The sequence below is a fragment of the Mustelus asterias genome, chromosome 18 (assembly GCF_964213995.1).
Source record: "Mustelus asterias chromosome 18, sMusAst1.hap1.1, whole genome shotgun sequence".
Lineage (NCBI taxonomy): Eukaryota > Metazoa > Chordata > Chondrichthyes > Carcharhiniformes > Triakidae > Mustelus > Mustelus asterias.
The window spans coordinates 19,038,117-19,058,956 of record NC_135818.1 but is presented as its reverse complement, the minus strand read 5'-3'; the positions used below and the strand labels follow the sequence as shown (position 1 = coordinate 19,058,956).

Sequence of the window (20,840 nt, the reverse complement as noted above, 5' to 3'; positions counted from 1 at the left end):
AATTAGCTCTCCTCCAGTTAAGTATTTTCACAAATGAATTTCCTTTTCCATAACTATTTCAAACCTAATGATAGTGATCAGTTTACCAAAAACTCACCAGCGAAACATGCTTTATTTGCTCCACTTCATTCCCCAGAACTTGATCCAGCTCTGTTACCTTCCTTAATGACAGAAAACACAATGACCAAGAAAACTCTCTTGTACACATTTCAGAAATTTCCCCCCCCCCTCCCTTCAACAGTTATTGTTCTAGTCTATATTGGGCTAATTGTCATTTTCCCATTTTTATTCTCTTGCATCTTTCTGCAATTTCATTACAAATCTGCTTCTCTCCTATTCCTCTTCCACAACTTGGTGGCTTTTTGTCTCCATGCAACATTGTAATAGCTCCTCTATTGTTCTAATTTATAGAAAATAGATTGTCTTAGAATTCTCCAGTACTTCATTCCCTCTAGTGCTACAAGTTTCTTTCATGCACTGTCACCACCATTTTTCCTTTGCTATTTTTCTTGAATACTAGGAACCTAAAGTACCCATTCCTTCCCTTCAACCAGACTGGACTTTGCTACTTCTTCATAATCCTACATGATTATTTGTGCCTGCAGATCACCAACCTTATTTCCACGCTTCAGGCATTTCTTTGCATGTATTTCAAACCAGTCTCAGACTGCCTCGCAATCCTCTCCCTCCCCTGCCACCATCTAATCCATTCTATTTTTCAACTGCTCTTTGTTCTAATGTTGTCCTCTCCCAGTCCTCTGTGTACCTTGTTTTGCCTCTCAAATGTTTCTTCCTGGTGCCGATTCCCCTTCTAAATTAATGTATACAGCTCCCCTCACTGCCCTTGTTAACTTTCCAGTGAGGACATTTGGCCCACAACCTTTTGTGATAAAATCCATCCACCATGAACAGATCCTCCCTGTGCCACAGAACTGGTTCCAATGCTCCTGGATCTGAAGTCCTCCCCTCTGCATCATTTATCCAGCCTTTCATTATCCTGATTTACTCAACTAGGAATTCATTAGCACATAGCATAAAGTAATCCAGAAATGGCCCACACTTTCATTTTCCACCAAGTTCATGCAGCTCTGGTTGCAGAATCACACCTTTTCCCTTCCTACATCATTGGTTCAAAAATGAATATCTGGCTTTGGTTCAAATGTGCATAATTTCTGATTTTTACTCTTCCACCTCAATGTTCTGCATTCAGTGACATTCTTTGCTTTGTCAGCGAGAAGCTAACAGAGCATGCAGGACTCGTTGCCAGATGCAGAGATGTCTGCCCATTCCCAACTACTCGAATCCCTCATTTGAACTGTATTTCCAAATTTCATTGTGACCACCCCCGCATCCAGTCAAAGACGCTGTAAATGTATTCTAAACTGCACATCTCAGTTTGTCATCGCCCTCACATTTATTCAGCACTGCAAACTTGTTTCAATGTGCCGCCCTCCTAGAACGTGTCTGTACTCCCTGCTTCTCCCAACCAACTGGATGGCCATTAATTTATTACACCTCCAAACTCTGTGGCTGTGGGGTTAGGGTCAAGTCTAGAACATGCACTCTAGGAAATTCTCAGCCTCCTATTTGCTCCGCAGAGGCTCTGTCAGGTCCCCCATATGAAGTTCGAACATGACACAGGAATTGCAGACAATGGATCTCAGCTGTCCCATTTTGCTTAAAAGTCCATCTACACACACTATTCAGCGGTCTAGGGTGAATGGCCTACTCCTGTAATATATATCCTTATATCTCATTAGTTATACATTTACTTACTTTTTGCCCATTTAAATTACTTAGCCCCTCCTTTCCCCTTCTGCACCAAATTCCAGTCACCATTGTGTTTAGCAGATTTCACCCATGTCCGCAGATTTCCGACTAGAGAATTGCAAACCAGACATTTTTTTCCTCCCAGGTTCCTGGCAGCAGCATCCAGGAAATAAATCAGAAACCCAGCTAAAAAGTTCATGAAAATACTACTGGGTGATATTCAGCAAGCAAAGTCATCCAGAAGACTTATGAAAATGCTGATTAACAGATTGAAGATCACCTTTGTGCAGAATAGCATTGGATTCCTATGAAATCTTCCACTGCACTTCTTTCCATTCAAAGTTTTTTCAAACCTTTTCTTTCCATTCATTGGAATTCACTCTTTTAACCTCGATTGGATGAGGGAACTCTGCAGTACCACAGATGCTAGGAAATTTCCAGTGAAACATCCGATATTAATCATCTTGAAAATATTCTGCCTACCCAGTGATGGATACTATCCAGGGATGAATACTACCAGGAGAAATTTATGTTAACCCACTGTCCTTTGTTTGCTCAGTTCTACAAAGGGATTTGCTTATTTTCAACAAACATTAATCTCCTTTCCTCCATTTTGAATATGCACAGGCTCAGGTACTTCCAGCATTTTCCCATGTTATTTGAGAATGCCCAAACTTGAGCTATGGTTCAGTGGGTATTATTCGAGTCTCCAAGTTCAAACCTCACTCCAGACATATAATCCAGGCTGCCAGTCCAGTGCAGTGCCAAGGGAGTGCTGCATTGTTGGAACTGCTGTCTTACAGATGAGATATTAGACAGAGGCTCTGTCTGCCCCCTCAGGTGGGCATGAAAGTTGCCCAGCAAAATGCAAAGAGCAGCAAGACTGCCCTCGTCATACTAATTTCAGTTGAGGGATAAGAACGAACAACTAGATTGTCTAGTCACTACCCGGCTGCTGTTTGTGGGAGCGCACTATGCTCAAATTAGCTTCAGCATATGGTGAAAGGTGCTTATATAAATGCAGGGCCTTCTCAGGTTCTCTAATACCCAAATACCCATTAGCAATACCAAGCTGATGATTTGGTGGTGAGAACTTGCTCACAGTCGTCAACATCCATTTTAGATTCAAGAATGATTGATGTCCGATGTTGGGCTTTTATAGCAAGTTGCAAACAGAATCGGGAGTCGTGTTGCTAAATGATGGGAGAAATGGCAGCAGAAGTAAATCCCAATAGTGAAGGCAGAAACATCTTTAATTCTATGTGGCCAAAAGGCCTAACACTTCAAACATTATTAGAAACTTTCAAGTGAAAACATCAGGACATCAGTAGAGAGTGAACATTTTTTTTAAAAAAACAGTCTCTTCAAACATAGCTATCAAACTTAAATCATATATTAATTTTTCTTCCTCAAAACGCAATACAATTTTTCTGAAATTTAATTCCAACAAGAAATTTTCTTTGTAATAATAATTAAAAAGAGAGGGAAGAGAGAAAGAATTTGGAATGTTATCCCAATTCAGACGTAAACATTTAAGTGCTGGCATTCATTGTCTGCCAACATGGAAATTGGGTAAGGGTCATTTGAGAAATAAATCAGTTTGGAATACAAGTGCAATTTTTTTTGTTACCGTTTATAATTTAAAAAAAAAAATCACAAAATGGGTCGGCAATTGCTTGGGAAACAGGTCCCGTTGTTAGTGGTGATGGAGGACGAGCATGAGAAAAGTGACGCGAGTATTGTGATGACATTGTCGAATTGATTAGTGCAGAAACCAGCGCTGTTTTCCAGGAGCCAGTTTTCGGATCGGTCACTGTCCTTTGGTATGCAGTCAGCGTGATTGAACAGATCTTAAAAACTCTAATTTATGTACATAAGGCAAAGGGAAGAGAGTCTGTTGTCCACCAGGAAGGTTATGTGGAATCATACCTCCAGTCAAAATCCATCATATATGTTTTTCTGTTATTGTATGTGTTTGTTTTCTAAGCCTGAGTCCCTTGGAATTTGGGAAGTGCTATAACCTATTGCGGGTTTTTCAGAGTTCGACCGTGGCGGAAATCATACACATGTCTGCAAATAAAGACCAGATCCAGGTCTGTGTTTTCCGGGACCTTACGGTGGGAAGGAGTGGAGTATTCTTCAGAGGGTGGGACCACTGGTCTGTGATCAGGGGACCCCTCCTCTCGCCACTTTGCCAAGGCACAAAACCTGCAGAAGAGGATGGAAGGAAACAGGAATGAAAATTGACAGAGGTACGTTGTTTGATTGGGGTTATTTACACCAGAACCCACCCACAACTCTCAGTTTTTCCTGACTATCAAGCTAACACTGCATTGCCATCAGAAAAACTGAAACCAGTTCCATTAAATGCATCTCAAGGGGTATGGAATACAAAGGAAGAGTTAAGCTTCAGCTGCACAGGGCTTTTATCATGCCTCAACTTGAGTACTGCATCCAGTGGATACAGGGCAGAATGACCAAAATCATCCATGGGCTTAGAGGGTTAAATTACAGATTGCATGAACTAGGTTTTAGAAGATTGAAGGGTGATCTGGTCAAAGTGCTTAATATAATAATGAGGTAGATATAGGGAAACTATCTCCTCTGAAGAAATTAAGAACAAGGAGACATAATATTAAAATTAGAACCAGGTCATTCAGAAGGAAAACCAGGAAGCACTTTTTCTTTCAAGACTGAGACCAATAGTTTGTTAGCTAAGGATTATCCAGGGACATGGAGTTGCAACTCAATTCTATCATGGCTGAATTATATGTTGGAGCAAGCTGAATGGGGAGAATAACCTACTTCTGTCAAAGTTAAATTGTGCTTGGAAACTGAAAAGAAACGAAATTTAGGACTGCCCTCCTGATTTCCCATCAGTCCTAGATCCCCTCTGCTTACAAACCAATTTCTGAAGAGGTTCCTTGCCTCCTTTTCCATTCTGTCTTTCTTATTACATTTCACTTTTTCCTAATTTTTTTCTCCCTCATATTTACTTAACATCCCCTTCAATAAATCCATGCTATTCATCTCAACTACTCTTTATGTGCTAGGCATTGTCACATTCTAACCACTGAGTTTTCTCCCGAATTCCCTTTTGAGTTTATTATTGACTATTTTATAATTATGGCCTTTGGTTTCTATGAAAGTATGTCCCATTCCTATGCCCTTTCCCCCAACCAAAGCACTAGAAAGCCTGGAGTCACTCACCGGCAGTACTCAGAGAAGGTCAGCACATAGCATTTCTCCTCAATGCAGGCCACGCTGTTCTCATCCTGATGCCGAGAAGCAAAGATCTCATTCTGTGGGAGATGAAAGACAGAGCTTTAACAAACCTGCACTACACAAAGCACTGGCCTATTCAGCCTCATCAATTTCATTAGTGCGTCACTCCATTCCAGCAGCACATCACCATGATATCCATCAGTATGCTCAACCCTGGACCATGGTCATCAGGACCTAAATAAGCTGCTCATGTTCTATGGATTAAAAATGCCACATTTAACAGGGAGGGGAGGAAAGGCCAGTTGTTACTCTGTAAAATCAGGGTCATCTTAATTGTTATTAAAAATTAGATAATGAACTCTACGGATGGACATTAACTTGCATCTGTGCCTGGTTTCATCCTGAAGTGAGTGTGATGACTGATCTGAGAAATTCTTCCCTACTGGGCAGCCTCAGATAATATGTTTCCTTCAGATTATCATACCGTGAAATTTTTTGGCAAAACAAGACCTAAGGGAGCCACTTGACACAAAGCTGCAGGAAAGAAAACGTGTTGCTCAGTTTGGTGGCACTCATTTCCTGTTTTCACCAAATCAAAGTTCAAGTTCTACTCCAGGAAGTGCTGCATTATTATTAGGTGCCCTGGACGTTGAACTGCTGCTCTATCTCCTTGCTTGGGTGTTTTCTCAGCACCCATGGACATTAGCATCAAAATTAGACCAACACATCAATTACTGCATTGCCATTTCTGGGATCCCACTGCATTTAAAAAATGGTTGCTGCCTTAGCCCACAACACTGTACTTAATTAGATGTGAAGCACTTCAAGAAGAGAGAAAGGGCACTTTGTAAATGCAAAGTCTTCCTTCTGCATCACCTCACCAAAGGCTAAACATACAATCTCTTGCCTTCTATATTACACATTGAATATAGTCACAATAGCTTGAAAATAAGCAGCACAATGATGACTGAAAGCCAAGACAATGTTGAATGGAGAGTATATCTACAATAAACACACACATACACAGGCAAGAAACAGGTGCTGGGTTGAGTCTAATATAGCAAGAGGCAGAGGGCAGGAAGAGATAGGAGCAAGGCAAGAGGCCAGTACAGGGCAGCAGAGGCACAGAGCAAGAGGCAGAGACAGAGGATTTAGAAATGAACACCTACAGACTCTGTAGGGAAGGTTGCTGATTCTCACCTCACAGTGAATGCTTGGATTTCTGCCTCCCTGGATGTGCTCAGGCCTGTAGTACCAGTAAAGGCTCATCATGAGTTCCCCTACAGGAAGAAAGCAATACTTCAATGAGTGTGGGCTCAGGCTCAGGCCCCAATATCCACTCAAACTTGCACAATGCTCCTAGCAACTTCAGCTGCCTCCAGAGAATTGCTGGGCTTCTCTGCGACGAGGTAGACTAGCCTTGCTGGGTACACTGATGCACTGATTTGCATTACTGGACTAGTGATCAAAGCAAGTTCAAATCCCACCATGGCAATTTAAATTTAGTTTTTTTCTAAAAAAAGAGGCTACTATCAGCAAAAGTGACCATGAAGCTGATTGCCATAAAAACCAAAACGGTTCACCAATATGTCCTTTCGTTCAGGAGGCTCACACCAAGGTGCAAGAGTCTAAGCTGTCTTTTGAAATGGCCTGGCAAGCCATTCAATTGCACCAAACCTCTACCCTGCAGCAGTTCAAGGCATCAGCCCACCACCAGCTTCCCACGGCAACTCGAGACACGTGATAAATTTTGGTCTTTTCAGTGAAGCCAGCATACAGAGCATGAATTTAATAAAACCAACAAAATGTAATCCATCTCAATTAGAAGCCACACTAATCAAGGCAAAAAGCATCCATACAATCACGGAATATTTAAAATCATGTTTTTTTGTGCATCATTCCATACAGCATGCTTCTGCTGGAGAGACCAGCAATAATGTGAGGCTTACATGGCAAAGGGTTTGTTGCGGGAGGTCACCCAGGTGTTGATAGAGGGGGGCAATAATACCACAAGATGCTGATAGAAATCTCACAACCACATCTCGGGACAGAAGAGGGTGAAAGTAGCTGGAGCATTAGTGCAACTGCCAAAGATTTATAAGATTTATAAAGATCAAGTAGTTGAAATTAAAAATTCAAAAATCATAAAATTCCATAATGTGTTTAACTCAAGAGGTTAGCCTCAATCACTACCCATTTCCTCCAGTTTAACTTAGATTAGGTAACCTGAATCACATCCCATTCCAAGTGCTTTAACTTGGGATAATAACTTGCATTGCTATCATTTATTTAAAAAGTGTACAGCTTTAATAACAAAACTCAGTTTTTTCCCAGTTATGGCGATGATATTATTGAGCCCCAGGAATGCAGGACAGTATTTTTAGTGCTCTGAATGCACTGCTGGTCTGAACTGTAAAATAGCTATGTGGATGTACTGGTTAGTAAAGCAGATACTCAAAAATAGACAACAAATCTCAAGGATAAACATGTGGAAAATGGTTGAAGTGGAAGGGCTAGCTTCAGAAGTAGTGAAGATATCAGGAAGGTAGTGCGGGGCTATCTCATCACTCCTATTAACACCAAGCCAAGATCACCATTTTCTGATCCTGTAGAGAGGCAATTTATTATTGAGCTATGAAAACAGAGAATTTGGGAAAAAAAATGCAGGAAATTCCTTGACAAAGATACCCCTTCTCAGACCTCTCACTACAAAGCTGAGTGCAGCAATCATCCACGATCCTCTAATTAGATTTCTTAGGATACATCCCATTGCATTGATAAGGCTAAAGAACCAGGGCTGCAAGGAAGAATGAAGACCAAGGAGATTCATCTGACTTAGTTCTGGGACAAGAGGAAAAATGTAGATATTCTTAGTCATGCAAATAGTCCACTTATGATGAAAAATGAAGGTGTAGAGTGTTTCAACTCCATTCCCCACTCTGTCCTATCACTACTATTTCCAAACACATCTTTTGCATCTTCCATTCCAGGGGATCAGTCCCTCTGCCAATACATTTCAACAACTGGCATTCATATCCTTAATGTACCTTTAATGTAATAGTGAAATACCTCAAGGTGCTTCACAGGAACATAACCAGACATAAACTGACAAGGGAGGGGACATTACACTATATAACCAGAAGCTTGGTAGGTAAAGTAAAGGATTTTAGAAAGACATGTCCTAAAAATTGAGGGAGAGGTAGAAAGCTCAAAATTTGCATGGAGGAAGTCCATGCCCCAATAATGAAGTGAAGAGGGCAGAGAATGCACAGGGGCCAAAATTGGAGGAATGCAAAGGTCTAAAGGTTGTAGGCCTGAGGAGGTTGGAGGTAAGGAGGAACAAGGCAATAGAAGGAGTTGAAAACAGATGAAAATTTCAAAATTGAGACAGTGCTGGACCAAGGAGCCAATGCAGGTCAGCGAGTACGAGCTGATGAATTAATGGGATTGTGTGTGAATTAAATAAGAGACATGTGGAGTAGACCATACAGTTGCGAGTCTGCTCTACCATTCAAGACAATCATGATGGATGTACAGCCTCAACTCCACTTTCCTGTCTACTCCCCATATCCTTTGAGAAACCAAAGATCTGCCTATATCAGCCTTAAACATAATCAATGATGGAACATCCAAAATCCTCTAGGGTAGAGAATTCAAAAGATTCATAACTCTGTAGGTGTAGAAATTTCTCACTTCAGTCCTAAATGATTTCCTCTTAATCTGAGTGCCCTGGTGTTCTAGAGTCCCAGCCAGGAAAAACAACCTCTCAGTGCCCACCCTATCAAGCCCCTTCAACATCTTGAATGTTTCAATGAGATCACCTCACATCCTTCAATACTTGGCCTCGCATCATTGGATAACCATCTCACCAGGAAACCATTCCAAGGATTCTTTGTTGCACTAACTCTACGGCAAGAATGTCTTTCTTTAGATTTGGAGACCAAAACTGCAACCACAATTCCAGGTGTGGTCTCACCAAATCCCTGCACAATTGTATCAAAACTTCTTTCTTACAATAAAAGCCAACAATGCAATTTGCTTCCTAATTGCCAGGGATGAAAGTACCTGAAGACAAAAGGGCCTGAAAGTTTTTTTGTGGCATGGCATCATGTAATTATAGCACTTGTTTATGATCTGGGGTGCAAATGCAAATACTCCTAGGCCATTTCACAAAGGTGCAAGACTTCAAATGGGTAGAAACGTTAGTTTTCCCTTTTCTTTATTTTGTTTCCCCATCATTACTGTGGGCCAATGCATTTCTATAAAATCACCAGGCTGAGTATTTCAGCATTCAATGCAATTAGTACATGTAATAAAGGGTGAATCCATACTAACAACAGAACATGACCTTGCTGGATTATGTACATGCAATGCGAAGCAAAGGACTACGACAGTGCTTTGAAAATGATTTTCCAATGTGACCCTATTTTAACTCATCACCACCTTCTGCAAGGGAAATTAGGGATGGAACATAGATGCTGGCCTTGTCAGCAATATCCACATTCCATAAGTAAATTCTTGAAAAGTAACACGAGAGGCAATATAAACAATCTGAAAGGGAGTGCAGGACAAGATCTGTGGGATATATTTGCAGAAACCATTGAAACAGAGAATCTGGTGAACTGGTGCAATGACAATAATTTCTCCTTTAATGTCACCAAAACGAAGGAGATAGTCAACAACTTCAGGAAATGCAGTGGAGGGCATGCCCGTCTACATCAATGGGGACAAAGTAGAAATGGTCAACAGCTTCAAATTTTTAGGTGTCCAGATCACCAACAACCTGTCCTGTTCTCTCCAAGCGGACGCTATAGTTAAGAAAGCCCACCAATGCCTCTACTTTCTCAGGAGACCAAGGAAATTTGGCATATCCACTACAACTCTCACCGAGTTCGACAGATGCACCATAAAAAGCATTCTTTCTGGTTCTATCACAGCTTGTAATGGCTCCTGCTCTGTTCAAGACCGCAAGAAACTACAAGGGGTCGTGAATGAAGCCAAATCCATCATGCAAACCAGCCTCCCATCCATTGACTCTGTCTACACTTCCCGCTGCCTCAGAAAAGCAGCCAGCGTAATCAAGGACCCCACGCATCCCAGATATATTCTCTTCCACCTTCTTCCATCGGGAAAAAGATGCAAAAGTCTGAGATTACATACCAACCGACTCAAAAACAGCTTCTTCCCTGCTGCCATCAGACTTTTGAATGGACCTACCTTGCATTAAGTTGATCTTTCTCTACAGCCTACCTATGACTAACACTACATTCTGCACTCTCTCCTTTCCTTCCCTATGTACGGTATGCTTTGTATAGCGTGCAGGAAACAATACTTTTCACTGTACATTAATACATGTGATCTTAATAAACCAAATCAAGGTGGCAGAACAGACTTAGAAAGTGGCTAGGAAGGCACGTGAAATCCTGGGTTTTATAAATGGAGATGTAGAGTATAAAAGTAAGGAAGTTATGAAGAACTTTTATTAATCGTGGTGCGGCCTCAATTCTAGTATAGTGTCTAACTCTGTGTATTAGGATGCACAGTGAAGGCTTTAGAGAGGGTACAGAAAAGATTTACAAGAATTGTTCCAGGGACAGTTAAATGGATAGACTGGAGAACACAGGTTGTTTATCTTTAGGAAGAGAAGGTTGAGAGGGATTGGATAGTGGCGTTAAAGACCATGAGAGCTCTGGATTGTTCCTACTGGTAAAGAACTAGAGGACAGCAATTTAAAATGATTGGTCACTGAACCACAGACTAGGTGTGGGAAAGTTTTTTTGCACAGCAAGTGGTTACAATCTGCAATGCACTGCCCGAGACTATGGTGGAGAAATATTCAATCATGGCTTACAAAAGGGAATTGGATAAGCTCCTCCAACAACATTCAAGAAGCTGGACACCATTCAGGATAAAGCAGCCCACTTGAGTGGCACCACATCTACAAACATTCAATCCCTCCACCACCGACGCTCAGTAGCAGCAGTGTGTACTATCTACAAGATGCACTGCAGCAACTCACTAAAGATTCTCAGACAGCACCTTCCAAACCCATGACCACTTCCATCTAGAAGGACATGGGCAGCAGATAAATGGGAACACCACCAGCTCCAAGCCACTCACAATCCTGACTTGGAAATATATCGCAGTTCCTTTGGAGTCGCTGGGTCAAAATCCTGGAATTCCCTCCCTAATGGCATTGTGGGTCAACCTACAGAACATGGATTGCAGCAATTCAAGAAAGCAGCTCACCACCACCTTCTCAAAGGCAACTTGGGATGGGCAATAAATGCTGGCCAGCAGGTGATGCCTATGTCCCACGAAAGAATAAAAAAAAGGATACAAAAAAATTTATAGGACTCTGGGGAAAGGGTGGGGGAGTGGGACTGGCCAAATTGCTCTTACGAAGAAATGCCATGGACTTGAGCACCCAGCAGCCTTTTTCTATGTGGAACTCAATGTCATGTCTTCAAATAAAAAGGAAGTTCAGAGGGACTTGAGGTAATGGGAGTTTGAGGATGGGGTTGGCGTGAGGAGTGGAATGGGATCCATTGCAGAAAATTGTTTTGCTACAATTGGATAGGGAGAAATCCCAGCAATCACTCCCTTTGCTGATACACTCAAATAGTATTTATCATCTCTCAAAGATAAAGCAAACAATTCCTACACTGCACAGATTGCTGTTTTCCATAAATCAATGCATATTTACCAACAATTTACAGTACGTGTTGATCTAAGGTTGATGTATTGGCTGGCTGCCAAAAACAGCCTCTATCCCAAGAATATGAAGATTTTTAAAAAAGCAAGCATTGCTGCTCCTAAAGTAATCCATTGATTTCTGATGGACAAACGTTCATGCAGGCACTGGGGCTAGTTCAGAATCAGGCATAGCTGCAATACAGCTCTTTGGTCCATCTGGCAACTCAGGACTAGTCAGCCCATGGTTAGTTGGAAGGGAATACAATCAATTATTCAATCACAGAGCAAACCGCATTAGGTACTTGATAAAACTCAAAAAAAGGCTACTGAATTACACAACTGTAAACAGACACTGACACTTGGTCTTTGTAATAAGATTAAGTGAAAATCTTCAAAAACAACAAATTATTGTAAACCAGTACACAGCCTCGTACAAGCCATGCCTCTACAAGCAAGGTGATGATAAGTCCACCATCTTGTGATACAAATTTATTACATTGTTTGAGATAGATATCGACTCCACTATTTGTAATCCATTCCACGTTTCGTGACAGATGCACCTAACACTCACAATCTACTCCATGGATTATGACAGTTACATTAATTACATTTGCTTCATATCTGTTCCAGAACCTGTGCCAGACACACGCATAAATAGTTAATCCATTCCATGCAGTACGGATAATATATCCCTCCGATTTACATCCATCTCAGGTTTTGACATAAACATATAAAATTAATTTCAATGCACTCCTGTGATTGATACCATGAGCTTCTTTAGTGACATATATTCAGGAGGTGATGCAAGTAAGTCATGGCCAAGTAAGCTGATGGAAAAAGTGCGCACACAATATATTCTGACACTGTTGAACAGAAATACGTCCCTTGACCTTTATTCATCAGAGACCAATCAGACCAACAAACCATGATGCGCCCGAAAGATGGACTTAGATCACTCGGCCAAGAGATTTTGAAAAACTCCATCAAATCTCTTCAGTCTTTTCTTTACTAAGGAGAACAGCCTGGTTTCTCTAAACTGTTCATGTAACTCAAGTCCCTCATCCCTGGAACCATTTTTGTACATCTTTTCTGCACCCTCTCTAAAACCTTCACATCTTTCCCAAACTAGGATTGGACAATACTGCAGTTGAAGCTGAATCAGTGTTTTATAAAGGTTCATTATAACATCCTTGCTTTTGTACTCTATGTCTCTGTTTATATATTCCAGTATCCCATCTGTTTTTTCAACCCCTTTCTCACCTGCCTTCCAACTTCAATAATACATGCTCAGGTCTCTCTGCCCTGCACTCTCTTTAGAATTGTACCCTTTAGCTTATATTGCCTCTCCTTGTTCGTCCTACCAAAATGGATCACTACACACTTTTCTGCACTAGGTTTTAACTGCCAGGTGTCCATGCCGCTGGCCTCTCTCTCTTCTCTTGAAGTCTGTCACTATCTATCCTCTTTGCTGTTCACAATAACTCCAAGTTTTGTTTTATTAAGATTTTGAAACTGTGTCCTGTGCATCCAAGTCTAATATAATTGATGCATATCAAGTAGCAGAATCTCAAGGTACTTTCTTCCAGTTGTTCACAACTACTGTCTCCTGTCACTGAGCCAACTTTGTATCCAAAAGCCATCTTGACCTGAAATGTAAACTCTATTTCTCTGCTTGGCCTGCTGAGTATTTCCAGCATTTTTATTTCTAACCATGTTGCCACTGCCCCTTGCATTCCATCAGTTTCACCTTTGCTGGCAAGCCTATGACATAATACTTCAACAAACACCTTTTGGAAGTCCATAGAATCTACACCAATTGCATTACACTCACCAACCTCTCCGTTACCTCATTAAAAGCTTAAAGTTGGTTAAATATTATATGTCTGTTTGACAACTTGACAGTGCAGTATTCCCCCTGTACTGGCACTGGGATTCTCAGCCTGGATTATATGCCCAAGTCTCTGTACTGGGACTTGAACCCATGACCTCTGATTCAGAGGAAAAACTGTTACTCAGCGAGCCACAGCTGGCAGTACAGAGAATTGGTTCTTCCTAGCAGTACGTTCACTCAGTTGAACAAGGCCTGCATGTCAGGAGCTGACAGTACTGATGTTTGACTAAACCAGAAAGGTGTAATTAGCATTTGGTGTCTGATTCCTGTACTGAGGCACTAGGGTGCACTAATCGCTTATTCTTTCACTAGAAACAGATTACAATGGCTCCAGATAGCCAAGCAGAAAAAAGGTCTCTATTGATGTATACAAGTTTTATAATTGAAAAACCTTCCCTGTTGGTTGGTTCAGTCTAGAAATGTGCGTGTGAGGTACTGAACGCTCGACAAAGGTACAGGGTTAGAAATTGAGAAGATTTCAACCAGGGATTTAAGGTTGATCTGAATTTGACCTGGTTATCAAGGGCTTTAAAGTTGGCTTCCCAGGTGTCTGCTAAAAAAATGCAAGTCCACATCAAAGAAGGCCATTCGACCCATCACATTATCTAATTACTTCCACATCATTTGCACTTTCCCCACAGGCCTGCAAATTTCTCCTATGTACGTATCCAATTCCCTTTCAAATGTTTAAGAATTTTTAGAAACAAGTTACTGTGAAATCTGCATTGGCAAAATTTCAAGCTTGGTTAGCAATTGTGGAGGAGGGATAGAAGAAAGATGGACAGTCGTTGAGGAGGGGGGGGGGGGTGTGGAAAGAGAGAGAGAGAGAGATGGACAGGACAGTCATTGTCCCCTGCTTGTGACTGGTATGACATATCAGAAGATAGTGAGATAGGAATAAGATCAGACTTGGAGGTAAAGCTCAGCTATGAGTGATAAGCTTGTTGACAACAGAGGTCAAAGCTCACCTGCTGCCACACTAAGCCAATTAAGAATATGGGAGCTCATTTCCGACTACCACAGAGCTAACTAAACCAGCTCCACATGTCAGCAGATTCAGAACAGGAGGAAACAAATTCAGTTGAAACAGCACTGAAAAAAAGTCAAGCATTAATTAACCATTGGATGCCCTTCCCTCGTAACATCCCATAACAGCTGCAGGAAAGATTGAGCGCACTACGATTCTGTTCTCTAAGAGGTTGAAACGCTTAAAATAGTGTTTAAAATAATGAAGGGGTTTGATAGCATAGATGTAGCTTTTTCCGCCTGTAGGGGGAGTTGAAAACTAGGAGCTATAAATATAAGATAGTAATAAATCCAATTCAGGAGAAGCAATTTTAACTAGGGAGCGATGAAGATGCGGAACTCACTACCAGATGGAGTAACTGAGTTGAATAGCATAGATGAGTTATGGGAAGCTAGGTAAACATGAAGATGAAAGGAATGGAAGGGTGTTCATTTGCGTGATAGGTTAGATGTAGCAGGGTGGGAGGATGCTCACATCGTGCATACACGAGCTGGGCGAAATGGCCTGTTCTGATATTGCAAATTTGATGTAATCTCATGTAAAACTGGGTCCACTGGCTTCTCTGCCTACTGGCTGGATCCTTAGAGAAGACTTAAGTGATTTACAAGGCCCTTCATAATGAATGCTTGATGTTAGCAATTGAACTGCAGAGAGTACCACTTAACAGCTTAAGGGCCAGATGTGTGAAATATTTACAACCAAGCAATTGCAAATTTGTCCATTATTTGACTGCAGCTCAGGGGGAGTCAACTAATCTCAGCACGTTATAATCCAGAGGAGATGAGTTTTTTTTTAAAAAACACTGCATTTTTATGACTGGTTTTATTAAGGTTAGTGGAATATAAATTTTCAGGATAGGATTTGTATATACATCTGGAAAGGGGAAATTTGCAGGGCTATGATAAAAAGTAGGGGGTGGGACAGACTGGATAGCTATTTCAAAGTGCTGACACAGGCTTCAATTGCCTTTTGTGCCATTCGATTCTATGATGAAGGTGCAGCACTTTCCCTTTACACTGGCACAGGAGACCGAAATCTCTGAATCTGCTCTTGCTGCCTTCCATTACTGTACATTGACAGAGAGCAGGATTGAGGATCTACAAGAAACTGGAAGCCAGATTCCAGTTGTGTTGGGATTGGGCTCATAATGCCAGGTCTTTGGAACCAGAGTCAAAACAGAAATGAAGTGATGCACACATCTCCAGCTTTCGGTAGCAAGCAATCCAATTGAAGAACTGAATGTTTGGGGATGGAGGCAAGGTTAAAAGAATGTGATGAAGGCATAATTAAACTGCTGAGTAATGGTCTGTCAGGCAATAACTAAATCTCCACAACAAGCTCCATCACAGCACTAAAAGCAGGTGGAGAGAGCGGAGGTGCCATTTCTTCTCTGCTCATCACAGACCGTCATCAATCACAGTGACATTTCACAGGCCATCTGCCTCACACAACTCCCCTGACATCTTATTACAAGTGCAATAACCCTCCTAAGCAATAAACGTCACTTCACAGCCCCCGAGCTACCACTAAATAACTGAGGTGTTGGAGAAACATCAGTTATGGAGAGCTCCCAACTCTTCTCGCATAAGCAAAACAGAAGGCCATTTCTTAGGACTGTAATAAACCAAATCATGGGCTCAAGATGGGAAGAAACACTGCTCCTAGCCCCAAACAATGCAATATTTATTGCCTTAATAAATGGAGATGGTAAACTGCTCCCAGCCAGACAGATACAAGATGGCAGGTCCCAACTGGTCACAGGTACCCCACGTTAATTTTATACTTGTGTAGATTTCCTCAGTAGTGGAGTTTGGGGGAAGAGATCCTCGAAAGTAAATGGCGTACACAATCCCAAATTCCACAATAATGGATAATCACTTTACCCTTATACTGCAGGCCACATAACAGCAGATCCCACAGGCCCGGCTCTTTAAGAACCAACTGGAGGATGTCACTTTAAAAACAAACCTTGGGATAAGCAGGGAACTATCTCCAGTCCACATCTACAGTACTGATTAAAGGTATTGATGTATAAAAAAGGGGAAGTTGGGCTGAGGGGAGCACACAGCATTCCCTCCCTCAGCTTTTTATAGTCAGAACACACACACCCATCCAATTTTATGGGTTGAGTCTCTCTTCTGCCTCCTCCCTCCATTTAAGGGTCAGGATAGCTCTCCCCTGAATTAGCTGATTAAACAGGATATTGGAACCAATCTTTTTAGCCAACATCTGGCATGTGCTACATGATTTCCAAGTCCTAAAAGCAACACCATGTATCCCTTATAGGTCCTGCTTTGCACTGTATTAAATCAACAAGCTGACCTGATGTAGGGTCCTCCCAGAGTGCAGAAACCTTGGCAACGTAAGGAATGGACTTTTTCCTGGGTCCTGACTTCAATAAAACAGTGTCCCGAACCTTGATCACTTCTCCATCCCTTTCAACAGCGGGATAGCACTTCCGAATCAGGAGTTCCACTTCACCCTGAAGAACAAGAAGGGTTAGAAAAATAATAGTGAAACGGTATAAATGAAAGTAAAGTCACTGAGCCCATGAAATCCTTCTCAAGAGTCAGAAGGATTCAAGTTGCGCTTCAGAGACTTAAGCACAAAACCTAGACTGATCATCCGAATGTAATACTGAGGGAGTGCAGTGTTTTGAATGCAAGGTTAAATGTAGGCGTTGCTTGCCCTCTCTAATTAATATAAAAGATCCCATGACGTTATTTCGAGAGAGCAGGGGAGTTCTCTCTAGTGTCCTAGTCAATATTTAGCCCTCAACCAATATCACAAAGAGATTACTTGATCATAATCACATATAAATGAAATCTTGCTGTGCAAACTGGCTGCCTTTTTTTTAAACATTTCAATTGCAACTACAAGTCAAAAGTACTTCACTAGCTGCGAAGTGCTTTAAGCTACCCTGAGTTATGAAGGATGTTATAGAAATGCCCATGGTTGTTTTGCAATGTATTTTCTTCGATATGCACCCCAAAAGGCAAATTGAGTCTTAACTAATATTAACAAAATATTGCATAAAAGAACGGTTCCTTTTCTGATAGGACACATTGTCAAGGTTGAAACATGCAAAACATAACAATGCTGATATCCCTAGAGTTCTTCTCAATAACATTTGGGGTCAGGAGAAACACCAAGAGAATTTTCTCTCCTTGAAAGACACCTCTGGCTACAGAACTGCCTCAGGAGACTCAATGAGCATGGGAAAGTACAAGTTTGTTGGCAGGAAGTGGGCTCAAACAGACTTCCATTCCACAAAGAATTGGGATAGTACACTAGCAGTATCACTGCTGTCACCACAAAGGCATTGACCTCAGCCAGGTAGAGTCCCACCATACAATGCCTCACTGCGAGGAGACATAGCAGCAAAAAACTTGCATTAATATTGTGCCTTTAACATAGTAAAATCTCCCAAGGCACTTCACAGGAGCAATTATTAAACAAAATTTGACACCAAATGAGAAAGTGACATTTAGATAGGGGACCTAAAAGAACTTGGTCAATGCAGTAGATATTAAAAGAGGACAGAGGCAGAAAGATTTAGGATTTCAGAGCTCAGGGCAGCTGAAGATAGCCAATAGTTGGGCATGGAAATCAGGGAGGACGAAAGAGCAGAATTATAGGAGTGCAGAAATTTTAGAGAGTTGCAGGCCGGAGGAAGTTTGAGATAGGAAAGGGCAAGGCCAAGGAAGGGGTTGAACACAAAGATAGAGGTTGGCCAAGCTGGAGCCAATCTAGATCAGTGAACACTGGGATAATGGGACTTGATGCAATTCTGGATATAAGCAACAGAGTCCTACACTCAAAGTCCTCAAGTGTAAATTCACTGCACGCCAATCAAAAATGCACCTTAAGCAAGTTAACTGTAGCACTCTTAAATTACCAGAGTGTCCGAAATCAGCTAGTGCACCAGACTCAAAATTCAACTTGGACTTTTTGGGCCATATGGGTCAATATCACACTGGACAAAATCATAGAGTAACAACGACTGAGGGAAGCTTACTACATATAGATTTCCAGATGGGATGGAGTAAAAAGGCTTTACTTACAGACAACAATGCAATTATGGATTTACAGACGTAAATAACATTTAGATTGAGCTTTGAGGCTCAGACATGTATATATTGAGAAGGCGTAATTCAAACACAAATTTAAACAATTGGATTAAATTACAATCTCAGTGTTACCTACAACACATGGCAGTACAATTTGCTGTTTGGTCTGACTGCAACTAGATACACAAGGGGAAAGAAATGAAAAAAGTCTCTCTTTTCAGCAATATTCAGCTCTCTACTACCAAGTGACTATTTGAATTGAAAATAGTTAAATTCTTAAAAAATGGCTGCTGAACAGGATTTACTAGAGTGTTACAAGAGAATAACCTGAAACTCTGAATGGAGTTATATATAGCAAAAGTAAAAGGAATTGGCACAATTATTTCAAGACAGTTGGAATTGCACTGATTTTGGACTGGTTCCAAATTTCGAGCATATATCCACTTAGCAGTCCCACTTAAAAAAGAATTACTTCTTTCTAACTTTGAAGAACACCAGACATTATGATTTGTATACATACTAACAACAATTTTCTATTTTTAGGGCAACATCTGCTGTAATTGTTTGGTTGCCCATCATTTTTATTGCAACAACATTTAAGCTTGGAGGCCCCTATATGATGCCTTCCACATTTATTCTTCTCACACTTAGCCCCAGCTCTGAAGACACTTGACTGCTTCCTCTTCTATTGTTACTCCTCTCAAGGCAAATGGGCCATTCTTCATGTGGTGAATTGTGGCTAATGGCATATCATTTGACCATTTAATCAGGGACACGGCAGCATAATGTAATGTTCTTCTCATCCAGCATTCACAGACATAAAAGTTACAGTATGAACAGGCTATTCAGCCCAACAGGTCAATGCTGTTTTGGCTTCACAGTAGCCTCCTCCGTTGCATCCTCCTATTCCTTTCTACTTCATGCAGTTATCTAGCTTTGTCTCAAATTATTTATGCTATTCACCTCAACTACTCCATGGTCAGGATTTCCACATTCTCATCACACTCTGGGTGATTTCTTTTGAATTCCTATTTGGTCCTATATGTTCAAGGACAGTATTAGTGGCCATCTTGGAATGATAACTCCTTAGTGCTTAATCATTAGGATGAAGATCGGGAGTGCCACTTCATTTTTCCCTTCACTAATGAAGGGATGCCAAGATCAAATACAATACCACCCCACTGAGATCAGGCAATTCACGACAAGCATAAGTCTTGGTAATAGACAATGGCAAGGCCACACTTGGAATACTGTGTGCAATTCTGGCACCCTATTATAGAAAGGATATTATTAAACTAGAAAGAGTGCAAAAAAGATTTACTAGGATGCTCCTGGGACTTGATGGATTGTGTTATAAGGAAAGGTTGAATAGACTGAGACTTTTTTCTCTGGAGCGTAGGAGGCTGAGGGGTGATCTTATAGAGATCTATAAAATAATGAGGGGTAAAGATTAGCTAGATAGTCAATATCTTTTTCCAAAGGTAGGGGAGTCTAAAACTAGAGGACATAGGTTTATGGTGAGAGGGGAGAAATACAAAAGTGTCCAGAGGGATAATTTTTTCACAGAGGGTGGTGTGTGTCTGGAATAAGCTGCCAGAGGTAGTAGTAGAGGCGGGTACAATTTTGTCTTTTAAAAAGCATTTAGATAGTTACATGGGTACGATGGGTATAGAGGGATATGGGCCAAATGCGGGCAATTGGGATTAGCTTAGAGGTTTTAAAAAAGAAAGGGCGGCATGGGCAAATTGGGCCAAAGGGCCTGTTTCCATGCTGTAAATCTCTATGACTCTATATGGCTCGGTTCCAGATTGACTCAACTGATACCTGCCCATATAACCTATGCCAGCATTCCAAAGCAATACATGAGTGTCAGTGTTACATGATACATTCCTTTTCAGAGATGTCAAACAAGGTCTTCTCTACCTGTTGAGGCAGCCATTAAAGACCTCATGACTTTATTCGCAGAGCAGAGTGTTCTCTGGGTGACTTAGTCATTATTCTGTCATCAACAAATGCTACCAAATTGGGCAATATGGTGGCAAAGTGGTTAGCACTGCTGCCTCACAGTGCCAGGAACCCAGGTTCGATTCCCGGCTTGGGTCACTGTCTGGAGTTTGCATGTTCTCCCGATGTCTGCGTGGGCTTCCTCCGGGTGCTCCGG

At 41.3% G+C, this 20,840-nt stretch overlaps 1 protein-coding gene across 12 annotated transcripts in view; it reads right to left on the bottom strand.

The window, feature by feature from the left end:
- Positions 1-3,005: 3,005 nt before the first annotated feature.
- The window catches only part of LOC144506981 (bromo adjacent homology domain-containing 1 protein-like), a 67,224-nt gene continuing 49,389 nt past the window's right edge, over positions 3,006-20,840 (bottom strand). For 7 of the 12 annotated variants that reach the window (XM_078233477.1, XM_078233476.1, XM_078233472.1 and 4 more), the window contains exons 4-7: positions 16,932-17,091; positions 6,196-6,275; positions 4,981-5,072; positions 3,006-3,978 (exon numbers count right to left, since the gene is read on the bottom strand). In XM_078233477.1, the coding sequence (XP_078089603.1) occupies positions 3,792-3,978; positions 4,981-5,072; positions 6,196-6,275; positions 16,932-17,091 (519 nt within the window). In that variant the 3' untranslated portion in view covers positions 3,006-3,791. Of the gene's footprint in view, positions 3,979-4,980; positions 5,073-6,195; positions 6,276-6,912; positions 7,080-16,931; positions 17,092-20,840 lie in introns of those variants that run through there. The other 5 variants (XR_013499996.1, XR_013499997.1, XR_013499995.1 and 2 more) reach the window with 3 other exon arrangements.